The 18,999-nt window shown below is 30.6% G+C and overlaps 1 protein-coding gene across 1 annotated transcript; it reads right to left on the bottom strand.

Annotated features, from left to right (window-relative positions):
• Positions 1-720: 720 nt before the first annotated feature.
• On the bottom strand, positions 721-16,999 carry LOC148604339 (LON peptidase N-terminal domain and RING finger protein 1-like). The gene is made up of 11 exons (XM_088549144.1): positions 16,348-16,999; positions 13,647-13,765; positions 12,718-12,840; positions 11,633-11,875; positions 7,271-7,337; positions 6,615-6,782; positions 6,130-6,320; positions 5,146-5,267; positions 4,705-4,875; positions 4,276-4,466; positions 721-4,041 (listed from the first exon to the last, which is right to left on the bottom strand). The coding sequence occupies exons 1-11, from the start codon at positions 16,934-16,936 to the stop codon at positions 3,755-3,757; spliced, it is 2,271 nt and encodes a 756-aa protein (XP_088405270.1). The 5' UTR covers positions 16,937-16,999; the 3' UTR covers positions 721-3,754.
• Positions 17,000-18,999: the final 2,000 nt, after the last annotated feature.

The raw sequence follows: 18,999 nt of genomic DNA, 5'->3' as shown, positions 1-18,999 counted from the left end.
ATATTTATTTCATATTTAGCTTAAAGCACGATGTATTTCATCAATGTCAGAACATGTCTTAAATGAGATCGGAAATGTATGAGTTTTCTATTTTTATACCGTTTTGCAAGATAGATGGTCGGTATTTAAAAATATTAAGATCATTCACACTTAAAAGACAGCAAAATAGTCTCTTGTCCTTGAAAATGTTTTGAAATGCTAATAGAGCTGCTTGTCTTCATGTATTCGAATTTTGATGTACATTATTTATTAAGTCCTAAAAATGCATTAAATAAGGAACTGGACGCATTCATTTCTTAACCGTTATATCGTCTTTTCATGGAATCCATATCATTATTGATCTTAGTCAGCTTTGCCTGTATTTTTTGCTTGTATTAAGTTGTTTCTGATTCTCTTGGTTGTATTTGTTATTTTAAGATAATTCAATGTTACATTTATTACCATATTCAGATATGATGACAGTCAACCCTGTTAAATGTTTTGTATCGGTCTTTTTTTAAAATAGATTTAAGTCAATATTTCTTCCATTTTAGGATTATTCTAGCAGATCTTCTATTATTCTAGCCCAGTCCTAGATAGAATTATATGTTCAATGCAATAATTTTCCGTTCATAGACATGATAGAAGCTCGTGATCAATCCTAGTTATCAATATTTAGGACGGTACTAGACCTAAAAAATAAAACACATATTTAATGCATATAAACATTACAATAAAAACTCCTTTCATAATTTTTATTTATTTCTTCTTTGATAAATTACAAATTACATTAGTCATTACATCCAAGTTCGAAAATCACATGAAATATTTACAATGAGGTAGTTACTATGACAACTGAGGTCAGTTAAGGAAGGTAAGTGTGAGTAATACAGATATAGTTCATTAAATAAAAATCAATGGGAGGTAAGTTCTAATTCTTCATATTCTCAAGTTGCAAATGTTACAATCACTTCAGTCTAGAATAATAAGCAGTAATCTGAATATTCCATCTTCTTGCAGTATCAGAATGCAGTTAACCTATCTCATCAATTAACTTAGTTATGTCATATTATCAGAACTGTACATTGATTTACAATTTATTTAATATAATAATTTATGATGGGTATAAATTTCATTATAAATAATATACATGTACAGTTAGATACTAAGATGTAATCAAACTATCTTTTTCTAAATATTTGTGAATTAAGTTATGTTTGTGAATATAGGATTCATGACAACAATGTAAATAGGGCAATATTTTTTTAAACTATAACTTTTCAAACATAATCCCCCAAAAACTTAAGGACAGTATTCAGCAATGCAAAAATTTATAATAATGTTCAATAAACAACTGGGCTAAAGCATGTAATACATCTGTCCCCCATTTTTATGTTTAAAGATAAAAGAGCTACAACTGTAGAACAGAAAATCAGTAAACAAATACAAGTTCATTAAATTTCCTTGAAGTGTTTAGTGGGAGGACAGTCAGAAAGTAGTTAAGGTGGTAATTTACTATAATGTGTTCAAAGAAATGCACTTAATATTGAATATTCACCATGTTTAACAACAATTGACAATGGAAAAACACCTTGTTTATATCAGTAGAAAAAAACAGATCCTAAAATGACTAACAATTTTCTATCTCAAATATTAATGAAACCTTTAATGAAGACTGAATAGTTCTTGTTCCATTTAAAAAGTAATAAAATTGTCTGCTATTATTTGCCAGTACCGATTAATATTTAATTTACTTTAAAATGATCAGCATGCAATATTGAAAATATAGAATTTTTAGCCCAGCATGTCAATTACAGCAATTCAATCATAAGCAAACAAAATATGGCATTTGTACTGAGATAAACAATACCAAATACAACACTTAGGGCACTATCACATCATGTTAATGTCAAGGATTACCACTCATCAAGGTTTTGAATGGAACAGTAACCTGAAAACAAATCATACATTGATTGAACGAAAACTACAATGTATTCATTTATTTGTTAACAAAAACCACAATATCACTATCTCTATTCATGAGGTAATAGTTGATGAGAATACATTGAATGACAATGTCATTTTTAAAATGACAATAATAAACTTCAAACATCATTTTGGAGGTAATAACTTGTATTGTTATTTTGGAAGGTTCTTGCAAATTTTATGATCAGGAAAATTTGAAAAATTGTGGGTTACTTCAATGTGATTACTAAGATGTCATATTTTTATGCAAAAATATATTACATAATAAATATTCTCACTACATGGCAACATAATGTTAAGGAACTAGTTTAAAGAAAAGTTACCATAACGAGGTTATAAAAAATGAAGAAAAAATGACTGCTCACGGTTTTACCTAATGTAAAAGAAAAACTTAATTTACTGATACTATTGACTAACTGAGTGTCAAGCCTCAATGAAGTTACAGGAACATGGTATGCAAGGTTTTCAGTACATAAAGATAAATTTCTGATCACAATACATTTTCATCATCTATAAGACTCAGTGGATTAGATAGTAAAGGTACATACATTAAAAAAAAACGAAATGTCAGAATAATGACATCCAAACACATCTGCTACACTCAACAACACAAATATATACATGTTTGACATTAACACTAAATTAATAAAAAAAAAAAAACGGAAAGTATTTTGATTATTGTTACAGTATTCTACATGTAAAATGTACAACTTGATATTGAAAAAAATGGTTTACAAATATTCATAATTTATAAATATCAATAAACTAAAAACAGCTAATTATCATTTCCAGAAAAAAAATTATTAACACCTAATGTGCAGCTTATGCAGATACATGTACAAATTTTCATTCATAGAAATCAAGAAAAATTTAAATCACATGTGACATTTTTTCTTATCTTAATTAGCTTGCATACTGCTTTCTTAAAATTCAATATTTGTGAAACATGACTTTATACATGAAGTTATTCGGACAGTCAGTGAGAGAAGTCATTCTAACAGTCAGTGGGACAAGTCATTCTAACAGTCAGCAAAAGAAGTCATTCCAACAGATAATGGGACAAGTCATTCCAACAGATAATGGGACAAGTCATTCCAGCAGCCAGTGCCAAACTAAATCTACAGACAACATATACAGTAAATACACCTTTTATTTATAGATATTCATGTTCACATTTAATGATGTCAATTCAAATTTGGTACTATTTATATTCCTAATTTAAAGATAAAGATCTGCTTCATAACAAAGGAACTTCTTCATCTTGATATAGGCCAGTTAATTTTTTTGCCCAAAATTCAGCAAAAATAACTTGTTTTACAGTTACTTCCCTTGAGTATCCCTTGATATCTCAATTAGAGATTTTTTATAAGGCCAAGTAAATTTTAATGGCAAATTTTCATCCAATCTTCATAAAAAATATGAGGAGGGTGGTGGTGGTAGGATTTAATATCCTAATAATTTGTAAATATACTAATTAATTTTATTAGACATAAAACACAAGCCAGGTCAGTAGACACTAGAGGTACTGGCACCTTACTTTCTACAAATATTTTCTATGACTAGTTTTAAATCATATTTCATATATCCTACTGCAATTCATTGTACGCATTAGATTTTAAGAATATCAACACTGATGAAAGAAACATTTGTGAAATAAAGTGAATTTAATTCAACAGGTAAAACTTACTTATCAAAACAGTTAATAATAAATATATTGCATCACTAAACATAAACCTAACACAGTCAAAGTCATTAAAATTCCTGAGGGCTTAGTTAAAATCTCTGCTAGTCAATGGCTCCGTCGACGAGAAATGTACTGCATGACACGCTTAACACCTTCCAAGCGTTCTTTAAGAACCACTGTGGCTAGAAGAGACAACTGAATCTGAGGATTTAATGGCAAGACTGATATAAGCCACCATAGCCATCCTGGACCATTGGGATACTGTGTAAAGTCCTCATCCAGTGATGGAAACTGTCCACAATGTTTGTGAATCTGTTCCCTTTGTATTCCAGGCAGGCTATCAAACCAATTCTTGGCATAAGTATACACTCCATTCTGTACCTTCTTCATTTCTGTAATTAATCATTATAAAACTATGTCAAGTTTAATCTCAAAATAGAAAACAGCTGACTTTACTAAAGAATGTGTAAATCTGACATTAATTCAGGTTCAGTATTTATCAAATTTAATTAATTCATTGATTTTCTTCAACTTGTTAGACAGAAAAATTGCGAGTTTGAATTATTTGCCAATAAAAATAAAATTGTTTTAAAAGTCTTTAAAATAGTTCAATGTATATTAACTACCTTCAATTTCTTCAGCTGGTGGCATTTTATCATAGATAAATTCTACTTTTGCTGTGCAGTAGCCATCACGTTTGCCTCGGCTCAAAACTTTGAATCTCCTACCACCAATAGTATCAACCAATGATCTACCATCAGGAAAGAACTGGACATCTCGAATCTCTAACATTGTTCCAAAATCTGCAAATTGCTCCCTGAAAAAAAAAACTTCCCTACTTACACTTATGACACAATGTGAAATTTTAAACCAAGAATTAAATCATTAACAGTTGGAAGTATCATTATCTAATTTGTTAGATAAAATAAGAAGCAAATGTACTATAAAATAAATCCTTATTGTAAATTGCAGATCTGAAAAACCAAATTCCCCTTAAAGCAAAGTAAATCTGGTCTGATTGTATTATTATTTTCCCTAAATATTATTTAACTTACTCATTATCAGTGAGGGACACAGCCATTCCGAACTGTCTCATTCCTGACTCCATACACTGACGTATCATTAGGCGATAACGAGGCTCAAATATATGCAAGGGGCATGGTATACCTGGGAAACCCTGAGTGCATACAAATATTGGTATCTCTGCACTACCTTCCATACTCATCCTAGAAAAGAACATTTTATCAAATAAGCAGGGAAAATATTGGTCATCAATAAAATATAATGAAAACAGCATTTTGCAGAATAAGATAGGGGAGCTTGTGAAATTACTTCTCATAAAACTATATTTTTTTTAATAAGCACTAAAGGTCTATAGTTAAGTGTTTTTTTGCAAAGAACTAAATTATTTTTCTTGATCATCAAATATCATACTTGTCTAAACTTGTGTTAAAATCAAATAAGCATGCCTAAATCAACTTTTAAAAACTATGTACCTGGCAAATTCCGCTAGTTCTTCTTCATGTATCTTTTTCCGTTCCTCGTAGTCAGACAGGAAGTATGTTTTGATTATTTCGAGTATAGATTCTGTTGCAATTTGTCTTCTCTCAGCTAGGTACTGTCAACAGAAATCCAAAGGTAACACTTATTTAATGAAGATAAAAGAAGGATGCTCAATTGTGTTTACTGTCAACAGATTAATTTTAGCAGTAGATAAATTTCGTGGATCATGTCAAGTGAGCATATTCACCAGTATCAATTTTCAGTTCTCAAGAATGATACTTTACATCTAAGGTCTTAACAGTATATGATAAAACATCGAGATTTTATGAAAGGTCAAGTGAACACAAGTAAAAATATACTACATAACTTCAATGGGATGATAACAAAGAATTTCAGAACATTGACAATTTAGGAAAATACAGTGTAACAAGTCCAAACTGAACCCCTCTTGGACCAAAGACTGGTTGTGTTAATGTACTCTGTAAGAAGCATGTAGCACTGTAAAATAGTTGAACCACATAAGAAAATACCCTGTGGCAGGTTATTACAGCGATTTTAAGGCAAAAAGGAAAATGAAAAGTTTATGCAGATGCTAAGTAGTGCACCGAGTTTTTGTTGAGTTTTATTTGGCATTCAAAACAGACCCTAAAATATGCTAAAATTAGCACCCCACACAAATTTTCCAATATACAGTAACACATGGCTATAGAACAGAGTTGAATCAACATGTTACTACTATTATAGAGTACTATAACTAATATTAAAGTCCAGACCCCAGTGCCACAAAATTTTAAAAACAATATATTCATAACTTCCATGGTAACTCCAATCAAAATTATGACAAACAAGGAGTTAAGAATTTTCTCCAACAGTATTATTTTCAGTTTTATGGCACTGGGACCAAATAACTACAATAAGAAGAAATTTTATATATGTTCATGCTCATCAGTTATTCATAGATTTTTTTCTTTTCATACCTCTGTTAGAGACCCTTTACACAATGGGCATGAGCTCTGATGATCCAGGCATCTGTCTAAACATCTCCTGCAGAAAACATGTCCGCAAGGGGTTGTCACTGGCTCATACAGCAATCGATAACACAAGCTACAGTCAAAGTCATCACGATTCAATAAATCATTTGGAACTTCTCTTTCTGTCTCTAATTTGCCTATAATAATTGACAAAAATTCATTTGGTTGATATTGTCACCTTAGAATTCAAATAACAATATTTTGGTGGGGTTTTAGATTGGCTTAGTTTTTTTCTTACGAATGTTGGTTTTGTACATAGCCTACAATAACTCCATTACTAATAACCTATACAACATACCAATAAATGTGGACAAAAAACGACACATATGAAAATGTAGCATTTTTCACAGCTCTGAATTTTCAGTTGTTGAAAATTGGTGGTGTTTATAACAACTTTATTGTTTCAGCCTACTTTTTAAGAGTTTTCTAACCTGTCTTTCGCATGTCAAAAACTTTGAATGGCGGTTCTTTAGTAGGACTGGTTGGTGTAGATCCACTTGGATTTCTAGATCTTTTCAAACTTAATCCAAGGTCATCTCGAACCTGAGGTAACTGGGACGGGGATGGAGATGGCGTCCTTGAATTAGGGGCAGAAATACCTAATGATAAATGATAAAAATAACTGACAGATGCAATAACCAATTATATTCAAGATAAATAGAACACTTTTAAAATAATACAAACAAACCATTAATAGCACGTAGCATATTCATGTCTTAAAGGACAATTAGACTTGTTTGACTTTTTCTTAAAGCAAACTTCAAGTTAAAATAATCATTACACTTATCTTGACTCTCCAACTTCAGAACATACAAATGTATGACTATGTCATGAATATATGGCAGCAAAGATTCAAAAATATTTACAATATTTTCAGGATGTTTCATTATGCAAATATACCTCATACAAAATTGTCTTGTTTCCAAAATTTGAAACAAAAAAAAAGTGTCTCTCAGTGAAATATGTAGAGCCCAGATTGTACATCAAATGATGAATATTCATGTATATTATTCAATAATATAATTGTTCCATATAGTATTTATCTCTAACCCTAGATAGGAAGTTGTCTGATAACATCCACACTTACATTTTGTTCTTTCACCACTTTGTTCCATAGCTTCATGTTGACTATTTCTATACAAAACTTCATCAATCTACAATGATAAAAAATATATATATTATTTTACGTGATTAATAACATTGTCAATACATCAAAACATGGCCAACTTAGTTTTTCCTTCAATATTTTCTTCAATCAGTCCCTAAATGTGATGACAACTATTTTAATCATGATGTGTATCAATGGCCACTACAAAGCATTCATAAGGTTCTTTAATCCCATGTCACAGTCATGTAAAAATATCAAAGAAGACTAACAACCAAGAACTACTGTAGATGGTTATCCTACCTTCCCTTGCATTTATTTGAATTTTTTATGAAATGACCCTCAACTATCATTTGTTTTTGTTGAGTACTAAAAAGTCAAGAAATTCTCTCATAGGCTTCTATATAAAATAATTTGATACAGTAAAATGATTTTAGCTGCCTACCTACCCAACATTTCCATCCAATGTAACCTTAATCATACATAAATTTTTTCTTTGCCTTTACAAACTTTACAATTCCAGTCATAATTTATTTATTGAATTTACGGAAATTTCTTATAATATATCACAGCCATATAGCATTTTATTAGTAAAAACAAGAGAACTGGCTCCAGCAAAATTTATTTGCTTCAGAAATAATACTGAAATAACCATTATCTTTAATACACACTACTGCTCCATGCTGATGTCTTCAATATCACATGTGTCTGTTCAACATGTGACATTAGGACACGTTTCTTCTGGAGGTAATTGCCTTGGTTGTATAAACTATAATACGTGTGTAACAGACATTTAACAATATTGACCTCATCTCAAGAGTTCAAACTATGGGAGGACTGAGGTCATAACCTACACTGTTGCACATGGTACCCACATAATTTTCAGTGGTTATGTATAATGCTCTGTTCATAAGTGAAAGTTCTAGACTCACAGTAAACAGTTGAATGCTCATATACCTTGATTAACTTAAAACATAAGGACTGGTTTTATGATTTATGTAATTAAACAATTCATGTTATAAAAGATATCAAAATAATCTTTAACTCCTCCTTTTCAATCGTGAAGTTTAAAAATCATAACTAGTTTTATAACAAATCAATTTCCATACAGCATTTGTTCACATGTCAGTTATGAAAGATTGCAATACATCCTTTTTACAACTGTCTATGATTCAACTTTTTAAATAAGGATTAGTTTCATAACTAAGAAAATTCCATTTAGTACATGTATGTTATGAAAGTCAATATTAGACCAACAATATAACTAAAATAAGTCCTATCAATTGTTTCCTTATGATTGAACAGTAGATAGGTCTTATGTTAATTAGACTGTTAGCCCTTCATTGAACATTCATGTATATAATCTGTTTCTGGTAAAAAAAAATACCAATAATTATCAATAAAAATGTTATACAAAAATCAATTATGACAGTAATTACATACATGTATATAATACAAGTGACAGGTACATGTGAATTGTAAATAAACTCAAGGTCCATAAACTATGATAAGGGAAATCCTAGCTGTGTAAAATGACCAATGCAATGTCCATCTCTAAGTATTAATTGAAAGATAATAAGTACAAATGTGACATTAAGATCTGGTTATATAAATCTAATATTTTCCTCCATAGCATAAAGATAGTTGTGTAACCATATAAAGTAAAGATAGTCTATCTATCATGACAAAAATGTTCCTTATGTAACCATGACCCACTAACCTTGAATTCACTTTTTCAAACTATATGAGGTCAAGAACATTACGTAACCATGACTTTAATGTTATTTTTATTTTAAATAACAATGAAAAGGTACTACATATAGTTAAAATCATGTATTTTAAGTTGAGTTCAGGTATGAATTATATTCCAGTCATGTAAACTGATGTAGTGCATTGTTATGTAAGCTGGTAACCTATTTCTTGACATGATAGAGCATTTTGTCTATACTGGTCCAGGTGAGTAAAGTATTGGCAACCAGTCAAGCATCATTAGGTCGTGGCTATTTTTAGTAACTTTAAGGGTTATGAGTACATGCAGCACATATTATGTATGAATGACTTGCAAGTCAATTATGATACATGTACATTTGTACATTTTGTACAAGTATATATTGTACATGAACTGGTAGATGTAAAGTTGACTATCATAAGTGGAACTTAACAATTAGTAACCTTATCAGGTATATTTTAATAATATTTAGAGATTAGCAGTAACGGTTACCTAATTTGTAGTCAACTATGTTAGAATAACAAATATTTATTAGAACATATAAGGAATGACTGTTATATTTTTTCAGTCAATGAAGAATCTCTATCACTTGTTGCTTTACTAAATAACCTGTACAGCAGGTATTTTAAAGTGTGCACCACGGGCACTGAGGTTATTTCAAATAGACTGAACAAATATAACAGTCATTCCTTACAATTTAATTTAAGTATCAAAATTCAACAAGTAAATCACTGAAAAAAGTTTAATGATGTCACTGTCATTACAAAATTTTGTCTTACATGATAACCAAAATTTGTCATCCAATCAGAAACCATTTAACTTCTGAAATTCAATTATTTTACAAATGCACAACTAATACCTTAATAAGTTAATTTTGTGCAGACAATTTTTAAATCAAAGTGCTGATAGCACTGGCGGTTTTTGATTCTTGTGAAAATTGTAACATGAATAAAATTTCAAAGATCATATGATGTTACATAAAACTGTGATTATACACTGCATTTAAAAAACTATTGAAAGCTGTCTTTTTTAATATGTATAAACTTCATACACATTTATAATTTTTTGTTCCATTTCACATTTTCCCCAAATTTAAAATCTAACCAAAAGTTTATGTGCATTTACATTCAAAATCTACATTAACAGAGTATTTATCCAACATAACAATTATACTTAAATAAAACCAATATCAGCTTAAGAAAATAATTCTCTTAACACAAGATTTTCAAAATCTAGACACTTTAATCAATTTGAATTTTCCCGCCAATTTTACTTGGTTAAAATTACTGCTCTTCACTTCTTGTTTATAAATGGAAAAACATTAATGATAAAAAGAAAATGAAAATATTAAACACATTTTATCCTTCAAGACACATTACTGCAAAAAATAAGTTCCCTAAATGTAAATTTATTACTAAAAATCTTTCAAGGCCAAAAAGGAGTCCCTCAAATATTGAGTTGATATGAAGACTAGATCTATTTTATTTTCATAAATAACAGAATATTATTGAGCAGACAAATTGCGAGAAACATAAAAAAATACTTGTTATAAAAGAGGTATTGAATGATATAAAAGGAATTACATTTGGACTATATTTTTGTGTTATATTCAGAAATAGTAGGGAAGTTCCAGTGATAGACCAGTGACATACTGTGTTTTGATCCTGGAGGATCAAAAACCCAAAAAGAACAAATGTTACCCTTCTAATGCCTGGGTACTTAAGATCAAAGGACCAGTCACTATGGTAATAAAAGTGTGTGAAAGTATTAGAGGACATATACAGTGACTCCTGAATCAAAAGTCCATTATCATTTATAATTGTTGAATTTTGAGTTATTCTAATCATTACACTGATGGATCAAAAAAGTTCATCAAGTCCGATAAAAAAAAACTTTCCATGGTCTCATCTCATACATGTACATGTAAGTGCCCCCTCCAAAGGGTTTTTGGAAGTTAAATAGGTAACTGACTATCAAAAAGTCTGGTATTGACTTTTCTTTAGGCAAATTAAACATGATCTTAAGTGGAAATCAGTCTGAATGAACAAATTGTAATAGAGAGAGTAACACAGTATCATTCTACACATGGAGATTGGAACGTAATAATAGGGAAGAAATAACATGCATGAATGTTTTTGTGTGGAACATAATTTTATAACATACAGGTACTTCTGAAGCAGATTAAAAGGATAAAGATTTATCCATATTGGATTTCACATTATACATATTGTTCACACTGGAACCTGGAAAAAGATACATGTATCTCATAATGACAAAAAAATAAGCAATTTAGCTTTATGTCACAAATCTCTACAGTCATTAAGGCTTGGACTGAATGGGAGGGGTTCAGTAACAAAATACATGTACATGTACAATGTAAATGCCCCTTCTTGTCAACAAAGGTTTTTTCTCTATTAGGTGGCAGCAAATCTTCAACCTAATAAATCATGTCTCTCTGTTACATGTAGGATTACTTGTACAATATGCCACAATTTAATGTACATGTATATTGACTAATATTGAGAATTGTGGTCTTCAGACAGCCAGACAGAACTAATAAGTTAGATTTTATAAATAGTTCACAACATATATACCAATTATAATGTAAAACTTACTCTGCATGGATCAGGTTTCTGGTCCATATCAGCTGATTCTTCAAAATTTGTTGCTGTGGCTAAAGTATCACTGATAATATCTTTCAAGTGCATAACATCTTCTATGCTAACCCGTGGTTGAAAAGGAGTGGTTTGGAAGTTGGACATAATCAACTGTTGTAAAATTGATGGATTCATCTGTTGGTGGAGGGCAGCTGCCTTAGGATCATCAGGAGGCAATGGTGTTATTATTTTGTGTAAAGCCTGAGATCAAAGAAAGTTGCAAATAAATTAAGGCATTTTTTTGCTTTTTACCTTGCAATTTACAGAATTAATTTGATCTAAGGTAACAACACTGATTGTAGAGCTTTAACAAAAAATTACATGAATGAGTACAAAACCTATGAATTTACAATGACAATACATATGTATCTATAAATCCCTGATTTCACAATGACAGGGTTTAAAAACACATATAAATGAATTTGAAAAAGAAATTAAACCACTGAAGAGTATATCATGGCTCCAGATATTTGACACATCATGACATAGTTTCTATGTATACCCATCAAACAAGTACTTAGCTATTTGTCAAAATACATTTTTTTCCTTAAAACAGAAAATTTCAAATACATTTACACTGAACATAAGAATAAATCATTCTTCAAAGACTATATATAAACTACTTGTATACAATTAGATAAAGGATGCATTTTCATGTTCCATAAACCTATGCATTTTCTATTAACCCAATCCTGCATGCAGTTACAAAAGTACATGTACATGTAAATTTGCAAGTACAACTGGCATAGTGTGAAGACAGCAAAAGAACATGTACCCAAAAATTTATTGAAAGAAAAAAAGATTGTAGAAACAAATGGCACTAAAAATAATGTCCAGTGCTTTCATGTACTTTTCTTAGAGGAAAGTATTTAATAAATGCCTGCAGATACTAGAAAAACAACAATTTTAAGTGAAGACTATTCTTCAGAAATAGCTGCATAATAAAATTATAATAGCTAGTTTACTTCTAATAATTCCATCAATTGATGATAATGCAGAGAACTGTCAATTTTTAACAACAATGTACAATAAACTACATGTACCTTAGATAAATAATTCTTGGCACTGGATATGGTGGGATCCAAAGCCAAACATTGTAACAAAGCAACTACGGCATCTTCGTAACGATCTTGGCCAAACAAGGCGCAACCTTTCCTAAAGTATGCCTAAAAATAAATAATTGAAGATATCTTCAAGTATGTACATGTACAGTACATTCATGCACATGTACATGTATATAATGCTTTTGATGTCACTAATGTTTGACATACAAAGAGTAGAAAGAGGACAAGATATATGATAACTGCCTTAGGACTGCAACATACAAAATGTAATAGGAACATAGTGTTCCTAACCTGAGAATGTACAGGAGCAAGAATAGTTCATACCAATAAAAGGGCCTATAAAGGGCAATTCAATCAAATAAAATGATTTACATAATTACAAATGCAGAAATATAATGAAAGAAAATATGCAAAAAAAATCACAAGCATACATGTACATTAAATTATATAGGAAATAGAAATACACAGTCATGTAATTTTCCTGCTGTTAAAACAGTTTGAAATGAAAAAAAAACCCTAAGATTTTTGTAGTTCCATTTTCTCATTTACAAAAATAATCATAAGCCTAATGAATTTTGACTGTCCATTCAATGTAGATAATTCGACAATACTTTCAAAGAACTTTTCTATTTGACATACATGTACATGTATATGCATGCATACATGACAAATGCAATACAGTTTAACAAAGCCTAATAACAAGAGTTCACAAGAAACCATTTAACAGTAACTATTTCAGGTAGACAGGTACATGTATAGTTAATGAAAGTACAAATGCATCAACATGGACAATTTTTTCAGCCTACTGATCACACATGTATATCTTTCAGCCATGTATAATTCTTTTAAAAAAATAATTATTTAAAAAAGTATTCATATTTTGTATAACCAGATTTAACATCACAAACCTTAGGCCAGTCAGGGCGAATCAAGATGACCTTTTCTGCATCCTCTAAAGCTTCACTAAACCTCTCTAGTTGTGCGTAGGCATGTGATCTGTTACTTAATGAAAGATGATCAGAAGGCACTGAAAAAAAAATATTTTAAAATTTTGAACTAGTTTATCTACATGTATGCACAACTGTGGGAAAAGTTCTTAGTACACAGTACAAATGAAGATGTACATGTACAGCAATGAAAAATTGAAATAGTGTGTAAATGAGGAGTAAGAAAACATTTTCAAGGCATAAATGCACATTTGTGCATGTACATTTTGTACATGCATACATTCATTGAGTCAAAAATTACTATCATAAACACACATGTACATTGTACATGTATATGCATTTGTACAAGTGCATGTATGTACATGTACTGTACATTATAACAAATATATGTACATGTAGATGCATGTTAATCATGTACATATACATGTAGGTGTAGTGTAGTATAGATTCTACCACATAATCATACATGTACATTTGTACAAATGCAGTGTAAAAATGCACATATACATTTTTTATATATTTATACAAGGTACACTGCTGTACATGTAAATTGTAATTATTGAATAGTAATTATACATGTACATATAGCAATGTTCATGTTCATTTGTACAACATGTAAAAATTCATCGAAAATACATGTATACAATCCTGTTATGCACTTCAGGTATTTACACATAATTGAAAACAAAATTTAATGTGTATTACTAAGAAAATTTGAATATTATGTTGAACATGTTGAAATTTTTCCTTAAATGGCCAAGACATTAATTTGCTTTGTAACTACAAAATTTAATTTGAGTCCACTAGTAACCCAACCTCTCACAATTATTTGCTGTAAGTGACATCACTTAACTACATGTACATGTCCAAAATGTATGTCCTGAGAAATATATAAGATTTTGTCATTATTATACCCAAAAACTTGTTTTTCTGAAAAATTTGACCTTTTTTTTAAAAAAATAATACATACATGTACATGTATGATATGTATAATACATGTATGTACATGTAAAATGTTCACTACAAATTATATACATGTATGTTCATTACATGTTTATCTTTGAACTTGATATTAATCTTTCATACATATATGACAAGTTTTAATGTCTTACATGTATGTAGTGGTCAGATATTTCAGCTCAACTTTAAACAAAAGGATACATACAAAATCTGCTAGTTTAATATGGAAAGGGCCATTTTCATCTCAAGGACAATCTGCGATTTTATGTTGAGTAAGAAAAAAGTTTTTTTTTCTGCAGCAGCCAGTTATATTTTATTATCCGAAAATCTACATTGTTAAGTAATGGGGGATTTATTGAATCATAATTTTTGTTTCTGTCTGATGAGTTCAAATTCAGAATGCTTCAATTCAATTTCAAAATAGTCCCAAGCCCCCTCCCTTAGTATAAAAATGGTCAACATCTAACAAACCACCAGCAATAGTAACAGATGTAAACATAAGCTTTCTCATATTCTATTATTATAATCATGACAATAAATTCAGGTACTAATGAAGTAAGATGCCACATTTTTTTTTCATATCACAAACATTATGCCAGAGCTTGCCAAAACCTCACAACTTTTACATCATTGTACTAGACTTCTTACAATAAAACTTAATGAGCACGGTTACATTGCTGCTAAGATTAAAGTCACCACAACATAAATTTTAAGGTAGTCATCATAAACTCATGGAATGTTATGGTATAATACATTCTAAACAGTATCCATTTGTACAATGAAAACAGATTTGTTTACTGTGTCATAGGTTCCATTTTCTCTTACTATCCTCCAATGCTGTGACATTTCATACGCAATTTGGCAGGTGTTTTTAGAAAAGTAAAGGACACTTAGAGCTAAAAATAAATTACCTATGTTTCCCCTAACCGCACCAACCCTAATTTTAAAAGCTGAACCTAAGATTATAAGGCCATATTAACATCCAAGTTGAACAAAAAGTTATGCTTACCTACTGTCCCTTATTTTCCAGAGCATGTTAGCAGAAACAGATATTTTTTCTTTACTTTAACCTATCAGTACACCTGGTCCATGCTCCAGTTTTGATTGGATTCTGGGTTGTTAGTAGTTTCTATTTACATGTACCCGAGATTTTTGTTATTTCAGATCTTTGTTGTGTGCAAGTGTTTATTTTCCATCTTTAGTCTTAAGCTCTTTATCCTAGATACAGTAATTACATGTGGTATAATTACAACTAAAATCTTGATTCTACTGATTACTCCTTCATCTGATCTTTATGCATTACTTACAAGCAAGCCAAAATCACATTATTTGACCAAGTTGTATGTATTTTTTTTCTTTTTGGAGGGAGGCGAAGTGTAAGCGATATGCATTGGATTCTTTCAGGTACATGTACCTGAATGTTTTCACATATCCCTCTCAAGTACTTAGAAATATAATAACAACTACACCACCTTAATATATATTTATAGTTAACTAGGTCAATAAAGAAGTGCGTCAAAATGAAATCAGCTAGTCAACCTTGATCTGGAATATTTGGAAACGTCGCTTAATAACTGATAACTTACAGATGGTAGTAACCAGTATGCGGAAACCAGTATACGCATGTAAACTTCCGGTTTACTGTTATGAAACAAGTACACGTGCATGCCAAATATACGTACATGGGATTCACTAATCTTACCTAAATCTATAGCTTCTGAATACAATGCAATTGCTCTATCAAATTTCTGTCGTTCCATGAAATTGTTTCCTTCAGATTTCAAACCGGCAGCTCTACACTCCGAAGGAAACCACTGTTCAACAACACGAGAAAGCAAGTAGTTCGTTTTAATACGAGAAATATTCATACAATAATGCACAATGCCGCAGTTTTTACACGTCTTCGTCTGATCTTTCTCTAAGCATTTTCTACAGTAAGTGTGTCCACAGGGAATCGTAACAGGATCGTTGAACAACCCCCTACATATCAAACAAGTAAATAAACACGGATTAGACTGTTTCAGCATTTGACAAGAAGCTTTTTCAGTCTTTACACAATTGATCAAACTTGTAACTAAATGTTTCAACTTCTCTGGTGATATTGATCCTAAACGCGAAGCTCGAGAATAACTTTCGAAAGCTTTTCCGAACTGCCCGATCTTGGCAAAACTGTCCGCTATTCCCAAGAATAAATCCACTGAAGGTCCGTGTTCATTTATTTCCCGTTCATATATCTCAACAGCAAGGTGAAAATTATTAGTACTAAACGCCTGCTTTGCTAAATCTACCATTTTTTGTGATTACCCTGAACACTGTAAACTTAGCCCAACATATTCACCACATCTCTGTTTTTACATAAGGCCACGTGATTTTTTCTGGTCGCTCATTGGATAAATTTCAAGTTCACTGTCAAGGTCAGTAATTTAAATATATAATATAACAACGATTACGAAACAGTTTTATAATTATGAAAGAAACAAAATGGGAAATCAATCTTGAACCGTTATGAATTTTCAGATATCAAGACCAAGGGGTGTTATAGACACGTACATATACAACAACAGGGGCTTGTAAGAACGAGGAATAGTATATATTGTTCAGAACATTTTTTTGAAAATGACGCATCTGGCATCTAATCACACATTAAATATATATTTTAGGCGTTAAAAAACGGCCTGAACTTGGGGTACGAAGGTGGAGAATAGTTTATTGTTTTGTTTTTTGTTGTTGTTGTTTTTGTTTTTGTTTTTTTCTTTTTTGGTTTCTTTGTTGGTTGGTTGGTTTGTTTTGTTTTGGTTTTTTAAGTAAAAATCTTCACCATAACAAGGTTTTTTAGTATTGAATTGATTCTTCTAAAGCTTGATATAAGTGTTCAAAACAAAAAATAAAGTATACAACAATCACAAAAACCGTTATCTCCCGTCTAGCAATGCTCGATCATCGAGATTGGTACGTGTTAAAATCTTAACAAGGGAAACTATTTTTCTTAATAATTTTCATTTAAGAGTCACTTTTTGTCTTAGAAAAAATAAATAACTATACAGGTATCTTCCTACACACATACTGAATGCATTTGCAAAGTTTCAGTGAAATGTGACAAGCACTTTTTTAAATATTTGATTTTTAAATATAGGGTAACCAAGTTGTGCGAGCAAAAAAGTGAAAATATTCTACCATACTGAAATGCATTAAATATTTGCAAAGAACTTTTTCTGACTTTTCAAATAAAAAATATCAATCACAACTTGTTTTTTAACAATATTAATGAAGAAATAGTTTTAAAAGTAATCATTTTCTGAGAAATTGGTCTATTTTTAAAAATTTATTTCTGACATGCCTCCCCCTTTTTCTTGATCACATGTCAAAAATCCTAAATCTTTAAATTTTCACAAAAGGTGATATATTTGGCTTTAAATTTGTAAATACAGTGTTTTCACATTAAAACATGACCAGTAAAGGGCACCTAAAGTAAAAAAAGTGCTCAATAACGGATTTTCCATGTTGCCATAGGGGAATGCTTATATGGCCTTAACCGCAGTAATGAAAGTGAGTTTTTCCTCACTTCTAACCTAATTTTTGCTCAAATCTACACAAAACTTGATTTCAAGTGCTTATTACTACCATATTTAGGTAAATATAGCCCTCAAAGTTTAATATTTGATATTTTTACTAAATTTTCTACACTTTTTACAAGATAGGACATAAAAATCAGCCAAAAAGACCAATTTTCCATAATTTGGACCTATAACTTAAAAAAATGCATATTTTGAAGGATTTTTGTAGTGTATTCCTCTCATGGCAAAGTCAACAAGATCTTCAAGTAGTTTAAAGCTATTTCAAGAAACTTTTCATTTTGCCATGGCTTCATCTTAAGGCTAAAAACCACTAATTCCACTTCCCATAGGCTTCTATGCTAATTTCACAATATTCAATGGCTTCTCTGGACTTTACCTTAACTTTAACCTGCAGATGACTATATATCAGCATGATTCTACATATGTCAGCTCACAATCCTCAGAATGGCATGTGGGGTTAGCAGACTTGCAGTGCAGTACTGGTCACCGGAAGTGAAGGGTCTATAAATAGCATGGGAAATCCCAGTGTTTTCACAAGATAGGGGTATATTTAAAAATCATTATGGAGATTAGGCTTCACATCACAAGAAGCAAAATGCACCTATAAAATGTACAGAAATGTTTTTCCTTTCAGAAACTGTTTAAATTTTTAAAATAAGATGAGAACTTTTTTCACAGCACTATGAGGAACAGGGGTAATTTCTGCGTAGGACTATTTTTGCGTACGTTCCAAATGCTCATTGGTTGAATTGGTGGTCTGTAACCTTAAAACTTCATTT

The sequence above is a fragment of the Perna viridis genome, chromosome 10, assembly GCF_037379345.1.
Source record: "Perna viridis isolate PV_CMFRI_1.1 ecotype Kerala chromosome 10, ASM3737934v1, whole genome shotgun sequence".
In the NCBI taxonomy this organism is placed as follows: domain Eukaryota; kingdom Metazoa; phylum Mollusca; class Bivalvia; order Mytilida; family Mytilidae; genus Perna; species Perna viridis.
Note: the sequence above shows the minus strand (reverse complement) of the source record. Positions and strands in the feature narration are given on the sequence as shown.